Source organism: Myotis brandtii, unplaced genomic scaffold (assembly GCF_000412655.1).
Source record: "Myotis brandtii unplaced genomic scaffold, ASM41265v1 scaffold284, whole genome shotgun sequence".
Lineage (NCBI taxonomy): Eukaryota > Metazoa > Chordata > Mammalia > Chiroptera > Vespertilionidae > Myotis > Myotis brandtii.
In genome coordinates this window covers 696,725-708,820 of record NW_005360846.1, presented here as the reverse complement: position 1 = coordinate 708,820, position 12,096 = coordinate 696,725, and the positions used below count along the sequence as shown (strand labels likewise).

General features: G+C 48.8%; 1 protein-coding gene across 1 annotated transcript in view; it reads right to left on the bottom strand.

The window, feature by feature from the left end:
• The window catches only part of ITGAE (integrin, alpha E (antigen CD103, human mucosal lymphocyte antigen 1; alpha polypeptide)), a 61,233-nt gene that overhangs the window by 46,263 nt on the left and 2,874 nt on the right, over positions 1–12,096 (bottom strand). The window contains exon 2 of the mRNA XM_014541935.1: positions 80–200. Within this exon, the coding sequence (XP_014397421.1) occupies positions 80–200 (121 nt within the window). The remainder of the gene's footprint in view (positions 1–79; positions 201–12,096) is intronic.

Sequence of the window (12,096 nt, the reverse complement as noted above, 5' to 3'; positions counted from 1 at the left end):
GGGGGGGGGGGGGGGGGGGTGCCAAGGCCTTCTCTGGGGCCCCTCGGTCCTCAGGCTGCCTGTGCCGGGCCCCACTCACCAGGTCTGGTTGCTGCTGGGGTCTTGGTGCAAAAGGGAGCTGAGCACATAAGGCCCGTGTTCCTCAGGAGTCACCCGGATCCAGTTCTCATCCACGTTGAAGGCCCCCAGAGGAGCCAGGCCTATGAAGAAAAGAGGAATATTTAACAAAACAGGCACCTGGTGAAGCCATGGCGGGGCCTTTTCGCCAGTTATCCCATCAAGCCCTGCAGTGTCATCATCCCCACCGCACAGATGAGAAAAGCAAGACTCCCGAGGACCTCCCCCCGCCCCCACGGGAACAGGACTGGAACAGGTGTGTCTGACCCAAGGCCCTGATCCTCCTACGGAACCTCGCTGTGTCCGCACCAGGGTCCCTTCTCCAGGGGGTCTTCCCTGGGCCTCCCCCCAGAAACACTCCTCACACCTCTCCCCACGCACTTCCTGTACCTGTCACATAGCACACGCTCATCACTGAGTCTTTGTACCGAAGTAAAAATAGTAAGTCCCAGGGTGAGGGTCTGCATACATTCAGACTCAAGAGAAAACATATGTCCTCAAAAATAACTGCACAAGAATGTTTATAGTAGCTTTATTTGTAACAGTCCCAAACTGGAAACCACCCAAATGCCCGTCCATGGGGGAAGGGATAAAATAACTGTGGTCTCTCCACACCATGGAACACTACTCGGGAGTGAAAAGGAATGGACAACAGACACACACAGCAATGTGGGTGAGCCACAAACATCATTATGCCGAGTGACAGAAGCCTAACATTAAAGAGTATCTCCTATATGATTCCACTTGTATAATGTTCTAGGACCAGCAAAACGAACCTATAGTAAAAAATGTTGCCCAGCTGGTGTGGCTCAGTGGTTAAGTGTCTACCCATGAACCACGGTTCGATCCCGGTCAGGGCACATGTCCGGGTTGTGGGTTTGATCCCCAGTAGAGGGTCCGCAGGAGGCAGCTGATCAATAATTCTCTCTCACCACTGATGTTTCTCTCTCTCTCTCTCTCTCTCTCTCTCTGAAACCAATAAAAACATATCTTTAAAAAAATAGCCTGTGAGGATTAGCAGGGATGGGACAGGAAGGAACTTTGTGGGGTGATGGAAATACCGTATATCTTATTGGAGAGTTTGGATTACAAAGGTGTGTGCATTTGTCAAAAACACATTGAGTCGTCCACTTAAAATTTGTGTGAATTTTACCTGAAAAAAACAACCCTATGTAAATATTGAACTCTAGTTGATATATATGCTGAAATATAAGATAGTTGATGGATGGATAGATGCATACAGATACATATATGGGTGGATATATACTAGTATATACATATATGTTTTATGTAATATATAATATAAATATATAAACATATAAATATGGCCCTGGCTGGGTAGCACAGTTGGTTAGAGCGTCGTCCTAATACACCAAGGTTGCAGGTTTGATCTCCGGTCAAGGCACATACAGGGCATAATGAATGCATAAATAAGCGGAACTGCAAATCAATATTTCTCTCTTTCTCCCTCCCTCCTTTCTCTCTCTCCTCCTTCCTCTTTCTCTCTAAAATTAAATTTTTTAAAAAATAATATATATGGGGTGTTCCCCAAAAATGTATATACACTTTGAATAATTATAAAGTCAGTGTTTATTAATACACCGTTCATTTTCAAAATTTAAAGGAATCTACATAAATGAATAAATTTTTTGTTAATGCCTGTTTTCAAACTGATGACCGTTCTGGTCCAGGCACCGCTGATAACGAGAAGCAATGGAATCAAAAACATCAAGAATCATTTCATTTGATATTTGTGTGCCCTCAGTTCACCTACTGTTGCCAGTTTTGTCCTGTAAACTTTATCTTTAATGTATTCCCATAAAAAATGTCTAGTGGCACTTTAGGATAAATTTTCTTTGTTCAAAGCTTAGTCTGGCTTCACCCATTATTTCAAATCAGTTAAACCTAAAAAGGAGTGAAAATTAAGTGAGCTGTCAGCTGTTCAAGTGTGTATACATTTTTGAGACACCCTACATATACTATATATACTATGTGTGATCGTGAAAAAATAAAATGTTGACCATTGTAAAATCTAAGTGTGATGTGTGGTTGTTCACTGTACAATTTTTTCAAGTTTTCTATGTTTGAAATTTGTCATTAAAAGTTTGGAGGGAAAACTGATATATCCAGATTGCCCCCCAAAGAGGCTGTGCTGGTTCATACTCCAACGACAGAGTAGGAGGCCTGCTTCCGCCCAGCACCGCTTCAGCTGACTGTGTGCAACCTTGTCGTTCTTGTTTTAAAGGATCATCTCATTATTTTGTTCCAAAACTTTTTTTTTATTGATTTCAGAGAGGAAGGGAGAAGGAGAGAAAGATGGAAACATCAATGATGACAGAGAATCATTGATCAGCTGCCTCCTGCACACCTCACAGTGGGGATCAAGCCTGTAAGCCGGGCATGTACCCTGACCAGGAATCAAACTGTGTCCTTCTGGCTCATAGGTTGATGCTCAACCACTGAGCCAGGCTGGCTGGGCCCAAAACTTTTTTTTTTAAATATATCTTTATTGATATAAGAGAGGAAGAGCATGATGAGAGAGAATCATTTATCAGCTGCCTCCTGCACGCCCCACACTGGGGATTGAGACCACAACCGGGGTATGTGCCCTGACCTCCTATTTCATAGGTCGACACTGAGCAACGCCGGTGGGGCCAAAAACTATTTTTTAATTGTGAGTGAGGTCAAGCCTCTTATCAGCTCATTTAAAGCCTATTCATATACCTTATCTATTTTTATGAGGCATTTATTGTTTTCTTATTCATTACAGTTTTTTGAATCCAAAAGAAATAGTCAATGTAACAGTTAGTGTTTCTCACTTAGCCCTTTGACTAGCATATTATATGTTTTCCACGTCTACACTTCTTATGGAGTCAATTTTTTTTCCTTTCTGACTCTTGAATTTTGTGTCATGCTTCCCTACTCAGAGGTTTGTTTTTTTCAACTCACTCAATGTTTTCTTTGATATTCTGTTTCATTTCTTATTATCGAATCTTTGATTCATCTGGATTTTATTTTTGTGTGTAGATTGAAACAGAGATTCAGCTTTACTTTTTCTTCCCCCAAATGAAATGATCTCAACATAATTCCCACAGATTTGAAACACAACCTCTCTCATTCTCAGAATCCTCATATGTGTTTGGGCCTCTGTCGGGACTCAGTTCTGCCCAACTGACCGCATTGTTTCTTACTTGGACACGTTCATTAGTCCCTGACCTTTCTCTTCTAAGACTTGTCCCTCTGGCTACATCCTCACTCAACCAACTGCCAGACAGAATTTTTTTTTTGAGAGAGAGAGAGAGAAAGAGAAAGAAAAGAGAAGAAGCGGGGTGGGGGCGGGGAGAGACATCGATTTGTTGTCCCATCATTTATGCATTCATTGGTTAGTTCTTGCATGTGCCTTGACTGGAGGTCGAACCCGCAACCTTGCTGTATGGGACAATGCTCTAACCAGCTGAGCTGCCCAGCCAGGGCTTGCCAGAAAGAATTCTTAAAAATCATGGTCTAGCCATGCTACTCCGCTGTTCAAAACTTTCCGTGTACATAGAAAAAGGCAGGTAAAGTTCAGTCTATAGACTTATCTGTTCAATTAACTTTTTGCCATAATGACTCTTAAAAAACCTATACTGAAGCATCCATCCTATATAAAAACTGCTGTTTGAAATGTTAACCCTGCTATTTCTGGCTTCTGTAGATGCTTGCTGGCTTAAATAATAAGGAAAATAAGACTACCCCCATTTCAGAGAGGCCATTAAACCTTCCCCAGACGGAGTTATCAGGGCTGGCGTCAGGCCAAGCCTTTGGTCGAGGTCTCAAAGCGCCAAGACATAGGGGCTCTTTAAGAACTTGCAAAGGGGACTGGAACAGAACCCCATATTTGGGAGACAAAGAAGGTAAAATGGTATAAATACAGGAAACTTCCTGTGCGATTTCGCCCAGATTTGAGAGACATTTTCCTCTGGGCCTGCGCGTAATAATAATAAATGTAACTCCATCTCTCTAAGCGTTGCTTGGTTCTTCTCGGGTTTTTCTGTAACAATACCACTATAGTATAATGACTTTTTCTTCCCTGAATATACCAAATAAACACTCCATAACGAGTGTTGCTTGGTTCTTCTCCGGTTTTTCTGTAACAATACCACTATAGCATAATGACTTTTTCTTCCCTGAGTATACCAAATAAACATGACATTCTGACAGCACACTTTCAGGGATGTCAGAATATAACCGTTTCTAGCCCAGTGATGGCCTAGGGAACAAACCTGCCTTGCTTGCCGGGTTCGGGTAAACCCCATGTGCTTTGTTTTGCACATGCCCATTGGAGGGCTGCAGAGGCGGCTTCCACGTTCTGTGCTCTGTTGAGTACACAAGCTATTTCCATGTGTTTCAAAGGGCTTCCTTTGCCCTCAAGACATTTTTCTGTGCCATAACTTCATTTTTAAGTAAAAATTTTGTAAGATAGCCATAAGTCTCCAGAAGGTTGAAAAACAGTGAAGAAATGGTGTCGAGAGAACTATGTACCTTCTCAATAATGATTCCCTCACACCATCCTTCATCACCCATGTTAAAAGTCTTCATTACTCCTTTAACGGGCACAATAAACCTTCATTACAATAAGTTTTATATATAAACTGTATCTTTATACTTGTATCACTGGGTTTTTAAAAATATAAACTTGATTTATTGGTCAGTTAATAAATTTTCCCATCAGTAAAAATTGTTTGGCTATTGGGTTGGATGGACTGCATCACAATTTTTCACTGAAATTGAAGGAAATATGTTTTTCAAAGAATGGCTTTTCACTTAGCAGTAGAGTTTTAGGCACAAATAAAAGTAAGTAAGAAAAGTATAGGTTTATAGACTATGCTATCTATATATATAAAAGCCTAAGCAACCAAATGACCAAACGACCAGTTGACCGGTCACTATGACGTGCACTGACCAGCAGGGGGCAGACGCTCAATGCAGAAGCTGCCCCCTGGTGGTCAGTGCGCTCCCACAGTGGGAGCGCCACTAAGCTGACTGATGGGCGCCAGACACTGGGCTCACTGCTAGCAAGTGCAGCTGCAGCGTGAGCCTCTCCCGCCTCAGTGGCAGCGAGCTACAGAGCAGTGGCGGTGCAGGCACAGCAGGACCAGGATGAGTGGGAGCGGCACAGCGCCCGGCCGCCTGCCACTTTGCGCACTACTACATCCCCCCAGGGGTCCCAGATTGCGAGAAGGCGCAGGCCAGGCTGAGGGACCCCACCAGTGCATGAATCTGTGCACTGGGCCTCTAGTATTTTACATAAGAGAAGGAAATATACACATACAAACATGTTGTTCTTCATCCACCAAGAAGTTATAACAATTTAAAATATGTATATAACCAATGACATTGCTTTAAAATATACATAGCAAGAATCGACTGAATTAAAAGGAAAATATAAAAATCAACAACGAATGTGGGAGACTTTAATGTTTTAACAAGTCTTTCATAGTAGCTCCAAAAGCAGACAAAAAATCAGTAAGGATATAAAAGATCTGAACAATACAATTAACAAGCTTGGGTTAATTGACTAACAGAACACTGTACCGACAATGGTAAAATAAACAGTTTTTGACATGCACGTAAAACACTTACCCAAACTGACCACATGCTAGCCTCAATAAATTGCAATAGTTTGAAATAATTCAGAATATATTCCCAGTCTCTACTGGAATTAAACTGGAAATCAATAAGAAAAAGGAAATTTTAAAAATCTGAGTGTCTTATAAATTAATGCACTTTAAATAACCTAGGGTCCAAGATGAAATCACAACAGAAATTCTAAAATATCTTGAACTGAAAGAGAATTACGATATGACAAATCAAAACTTGTGGGGGGCTTCTGTAGTGTGGGGGCATGACTCAGCACAGGGACCCTGGCAGCTGTCCTCTCGGCTTTCTCCCCAGAGCCATCCACCCCAGAGAGAGAAGAAATCAAAACACTGCGTTGGAAGTGATGAGGGAACCATCCCCTTATTCTGAAAATGGACTGTTAAAAGGAAAGTACTAAGCAATTTCCTTGCCTTTCCTATGAGCTGCATCTCAGGCTCGCCAAATAGTCCTAGTTGATGAGAAAAAGTTCTTTACAGAAGAATTATTACTAATGAATGCGGGAGGCATAATAAAATCACAAAACACAATTTTGCAAGCCATTATATCATTAACTCGGGCCATGATCATCAGCGGATGAAGCTGCTGATGAGTTTGGTTGAGCACTTGACAATTAGGCCGACATCCCGTCCCCCCGCCCCCCAGACCACTAGTAAACCTTAGTGTCCCCAGATGGGTCCCCAGCATGTGTGCCTCCTGGTGTGACACCCTAGGAAAGACACAGAGACCAAGACTACATTTCTAACAAGTGCTCAGTGACACCCATGCTGCTGGTCATCAGACCACATTTTGAGTAGCAAGTGTGTCAAATACTTTGGCAAAGGAAACAAAAAGAAGCAGGAGGGATGGCAAAATCCTCAGAACTGTTAGCGTACGCTTGCCAAAAGTGTTTACCTTGAATTGAATTGAAGTCATTAGCACCGACTTCCAGGTTTGGGGAAGTTTAGGGGATAGAAGAACAAACCACACCAAGGGGAAGCCAACATGCAAATCCGGAAGGGGATGGTCTACGTCTACCACAAGTACCGAGCTCTACCGGAAAGCCAGGGCTTAGAAAAGGCACACGAGCCACACGATGGGCCGGGCGAGGCGGCCCCTTTGGACCTTCACTTGAACCAACTAACCGTCAAAGAACAGGGGGATCTGATGCGTCAGGATGGGCCGTAAATGATACCCCGGAGCGACTGGTAATTGGTGAGGCGGTAGAAACGTCGCAGCTCTACCACAGAACATCCACACGTGACAGAGATGTGTACTGAAGCATGTGGGGGGAATGACAGGTGCTGGGATTTGTTTTTAAGTCACGCTTCCCAAACATTCGTGTGCAGATGACTCACCCAGGCCTCCTGCTAACATGCTCCCGCGTCAGCGGGCCAGGGAGTGGGGCGAACCAGCTCCTTAGTCAGCGATGGCGAACCTTGTGAGCTCGGCGTGTCAGCATTTTGAAAAACCCCAACTTAACTCTGGTGCCGTGTCACATATAGAAATTTTTTGATACTTGCAACCATAGTGAAACCAAGACTTCTATTTTTGATATTTATTTTATATATTTAAATGCCATTTAACAAAGAAAAATCAACCAAAAAAATGAGTTCGCGTGTCGCCTCTGACACCCGTGTCATAGGTTCGCCATCACTGTCCCAAGTGATGCCATGCGCTGGTCCCCACACCAGGTTTTGAGCAGCAAGGCCTTAAAACCTTTGGCGAGCCCTGGCCGGTGTTGCTCAGCGATTGGGCGTCATCCCGTGCACTGTAAGGTCATCAGTTCGATTCCTGGTCAGGGCACTTGCCCAGGCAGTGGGTTTGGGCCTCAATCGAGGCATGTACGGGAGGCAACTGATTGATATTTCTCTCTCACATCGATGTTTCTCTCTCTCTCTCTCTCTCTCTCTCTCTCCCTCCCTCCCTCCTCCCCCCTTCCTCTCTCTCTCTCTCTCTCTCTCTCTCTCTCTCTCTCTTTCTCTCTCTGAAATCAATTTTTTTAAAAAACTGCTTTGGTAAAAGAAACAACAGGAGACATTGAAATACATGCAGCAAGTGTAGCAAATGCTTGATAACAATGCCATCTGTGTGATGGGTATATTGGGCTAATCATTGTTGTTTTCTTTACTTTGGTACATGCTTAAAATTTGTTATTAAAAACCAACCTTCCAGAGGCTCAGGAAGGAGGCAGTGTGAGGGGGCTTGGGGGCGGATCTCTTCCTGAGCCAGCACAAAGCAGGCACCTGGACCTCATCTTTCCCTTCGCACCTCCGCCTTCCCCCGAATGGCTTGTGGTGACTCATCAGAGACACCCTACACTAAGGTAAAGCGTGTTTTAAAATAATGGGGCAGGTGGAATTTTAGAAAAAGGACAGAAGGAAAATAATCAATAAGAAAAAGTAAAAAAAAAAGAAGGGGCCGATCAAAACAGAAGGAAGCTGAGAGCTAACCTGTGTATCAAAGAGCCAGCACTTTCTATGATGGGCCAGCGCTCGCCTCTGCACACCGCATGGCACATGGTAGGCACGTAATGCAATTATTTGTGGAATAAATGCATAAATAATTGAACTTTCTCAAAGTCAACATAAGGACTAAACTGGTCAGTTACGTCATTCACAGCATCCACAAAACTGGGGCGGAAAACTCAAAAGCTATTCTAGTGTAGCAAGAAAATAACAGAAAACAATTTCTCTTAGCAAGAACATTGAATGATACCTTAATCAATAAAGAAATTTTAAAAAAAAGAACATTGAATGAACTGGGACAGGGTGGGGTGGGAAAAAAAAGACACTGAGTGAACAAACCTGCACCCCAAGTTTCCCGGGTCTGTTATTCATGTCCTCCCCACCGTGCCTCAAAGTAGAATGCAGACAATGCAACCGTGAGCTCTTCCGTTTGGGGGCCTTGCATCCCTTTGCAGATTTGAGGGGAGCATCAGAACCCTCCCAGCCCCTCAAATGCACATTTGCACAAATCTTGGCCTCCCAGGGGCTCTGCTTGGAGGCTGGCCCCGGCCCCTCCTCATCCTCAGCATGCACCTCCTAGCGAAGCCGCCCTGACCCCCAGACCCCCGCCTGGCCACTCGGTGCCCCACAAGCCTTTCTCCAGTTGGAAATGACCTGTTCATCTCCTGCTTACGTACTGCCTGTGACTGTTCCCCCACCACCAGGGATCCCCGAGGGCCCAGACTGTGGCCAGGTGTTGGACGGGTGAAGGGGGCTCACAGACCCCCTGTGGCCTATGCATTACCCTCAAGGGCTCCAGAGCAAGACCCCAAGTGGGGAAGGGGGAGCCCTGTCCTCTATGAACAGTTTGGATCAAGGAAGTCCACAGGGAATTGGGACTCCTTGGCCTGTGCCCAGCCCTGTGTCTCCGGGTCGGCCAGGCCGGTGAGAGTGGCCGTCGGCACACTTCTTACTGTGTAACTGAGGCATGACTTAAACCCCTGAGATAGTCCAGGGTCCTCGTCCGGGCATCCATGGCACCGCCCTGCCCAGCTCCTCTACACCCCCTCCCTGAACACCATCTCACACTTCCCACCTCTGGGCCTTTGCACAAGCGGTTCCACACCCAGCCACCTTCCTCAGCACCCGCCCACTCTGCCACCCCTGGGGGCCGCTCAGGCACCCCGGCGCCAGGAGCCAACCCAGATCCCCAGCCAGAGTAATTCACTGCGGGGGGTTGGGGGGCTCCCCTTCCTAGCCCCTGGGATCCTGTGGTGTCTGTCTGGCTCTGACTAAGTCCTGTCTGGGTCAGAGCGATCTGTGATTAAGTCTGTGTCCCCCAAACGGTGATCTGCTCTGAGTCACCCATGACAACCCCACGCCCACCGCGACAAAGCCAGCTCAGCAGAGCCAGGCCCAGAGTGGTGTCAGGAAATGTCAGGGGCCGATTCCGGGTCCCACCCCACCCCCATCCCCCATCCCATATCCCATTCCACCCCCATTTTCACTTTGTTCAACCGAGGGACCTTGATGCAAGACTGGAGGGCGGAACGGGGAGCGGACAATCACAGCTCTCCCAGGCCCACTGTCTCCCAGGCCCGCCGTCTCCCAGGCCCACTGTCTCCCAGGCCCACTGTCTCCCATGACCGCCGTCTCCCATGCCCACTGTCTCCCAGGCCCACTGTCTCCCAGGCCCGCCGTCTCCCATGCCCACTGTCTCCCAGGCCCATTGTCTCCCATGCCCACTGTCTCCCATGCCCACTGTCTCCCAGGCCCATTGTCTCCCATGCCCACTGTCTCCCAGGCCCATTGTCTCCCATGCCCACTGTCTCCCAGGCCCATTGTCTCCCATGCCCACTGTCTCCCAGGCCCATTGTCTCCCATGCCCACTGTCTCCCAGGCCCATTGTCTCCCATGCCCACTGTCTCCCAGGCCCATTGTCTCCCATGCCCACTGTCTCCCAGGCCCATTGTCTCCCATGCCCACTGTCTCCCAGGCCCATTGTCTCCCATGCCCACTGTCTCCCAGGCCCACTGTCTCCCAGGCCCGCCGTCTCCCATACCCACTGTCTCCCAGGCCTGCTGTCTCCCAGGTGGTCTGTGGGGGAATTAAATATTTGTGTCTGGGCCCAGGTCTGCCTGAGTCCAAAGCCTCATTAAAAGCTTGAGGGATGGAATCCGAGAGCAGGTCACAGGAGCCCCGGCGCTGGGCATGGCCCCCAGTTGTGCCAGCAGCTCACCGAGCCGGGGCAGAGCTCTGGTTTAGAGGCTGGTAAGTAGGTCAGCGAGGACCTGTGTGTGTGTGTGTGTGTGTGTGTGTGTGTTTGGGTGGGGGGGTCCCCGTATTTGCTGATCTCTCCCAGGCACCAGCTGCCAACCCCTCCGTGCCAGGCTCCGCCAGGGGTGAGTCATTTGCCAAAGTAGATCCCTCCCAAGCCCCTGACAACCCACATCGGGTGACCCCTGCCCTTCCCACTGCCCACTGGGGCTCAGGAAAAACAGCATCAGTCCCCGAGGGAGACGGTCCTGAGTTCAAATCCTGACTTTGCCATGGAATTGCTGAAGGACCTCAGGCCTGTCCGCCTCAGTTTCCCCATCTGTGACGGGGGGCTGTGCAGACCCAATGAGGCAACGCCTGGCCCAGCATCAGACACCGAGCTAGGTGCACGGCATGTGGGTGCGATGCTCCAGCGCTGTAACCACAGGGAGGCCTGCCATGCGCTCTGACAGCCTCGCCCTCCGCCTAAGCCCCCCGCAGGCTGTCAGACGTGAGCCCGGCGTCTGTCACCACACCACCCACAGGCTGCCGCCCCCACGCTGTTCCCAGCCGCAGGGACCTGCTGAGTCAGACTGCGACCCTCCTCCATCCTGTCAGCCACCACTGCCTGCCCCCTCCGCCCTGACCTCCCCGCCCCCAACCTCCCCCAATCCTGGGCACTTTGAATATACGTCTCACAGCCCCATTTCTGCTTTAGCAAACTGAGGTCCGGGGGGCATGGTCTGCCCCAATGTATACAAGGAGCCAGTTGTGGACCTGGGACTAGACTCAGGTGTCGGGACACCCACCCAGAACACCCCGGTGGGCCTTGGGGGAGGTTATGCCTCAGAGGCGCCTGCAGGGAGCCCATCCGGTGCAGCTCACCCCTCGGCCCACCCACCTTGGTCTTCCCCAGGCCTCAGACACCGTCAGTCCACCTAACAGTGGCCATCAGGTCTGGGGCGCTCACTGTGCCAGCACCATGTCCAGTGCTTGGGGATTTTCCGATTTTCCTCCTATTTCTCACGAGTGCCTCCTCCTCCACACGCTCACCTGCCCAGCACCCCTGGACCTGCCCCGGCAGCACCCAGCATCGTCCCGCCAGCAGCACTGTCCTCCCGGCCGGCCCTTTCCCCAGGACTCCGGCTCACACAGCACGCAGGTCTCACTGTCACTACCCCTCAGCGCTGCCCCGTGGCCTCCCACTGCCCCAGGCCAGGTCCCAGCTCCCTCAGCCTGGCCCTGTGGCCACCCACATGCCCCCCATACACAGCCTACAAGACAACCCCCCAGAGATGGTGGGAGACTCCAGGTCCTACAGGGCCTGCGCTCCCCACCTGTCTTGCCCACAGGCATGCACGTCTCTGACATTTTACCTCTGCCTGCAAGGTCCTTCCCCTCCCCCATGTGAGACCTGAAGGCAGCCTCAGGGGCCTTCGCCCTGGGGCCAGAGGGGCGAAGGGGTGTGTGTGTGTGTGGTGTGTCCTGCTTTCTTTTCACACAGAGGCTCCAGGACAGGGACTGCACCATGTCCTGGTTGTGGGGGGACAGGCAACATCAGAGAGGACAGCTTTCTGCTGCCACTCAAACCTCACCCTGCATTTTCCTAAATAGACTCCTCACACCCACCTCTTTGTCCATACCGTTTTTCCTACACAGA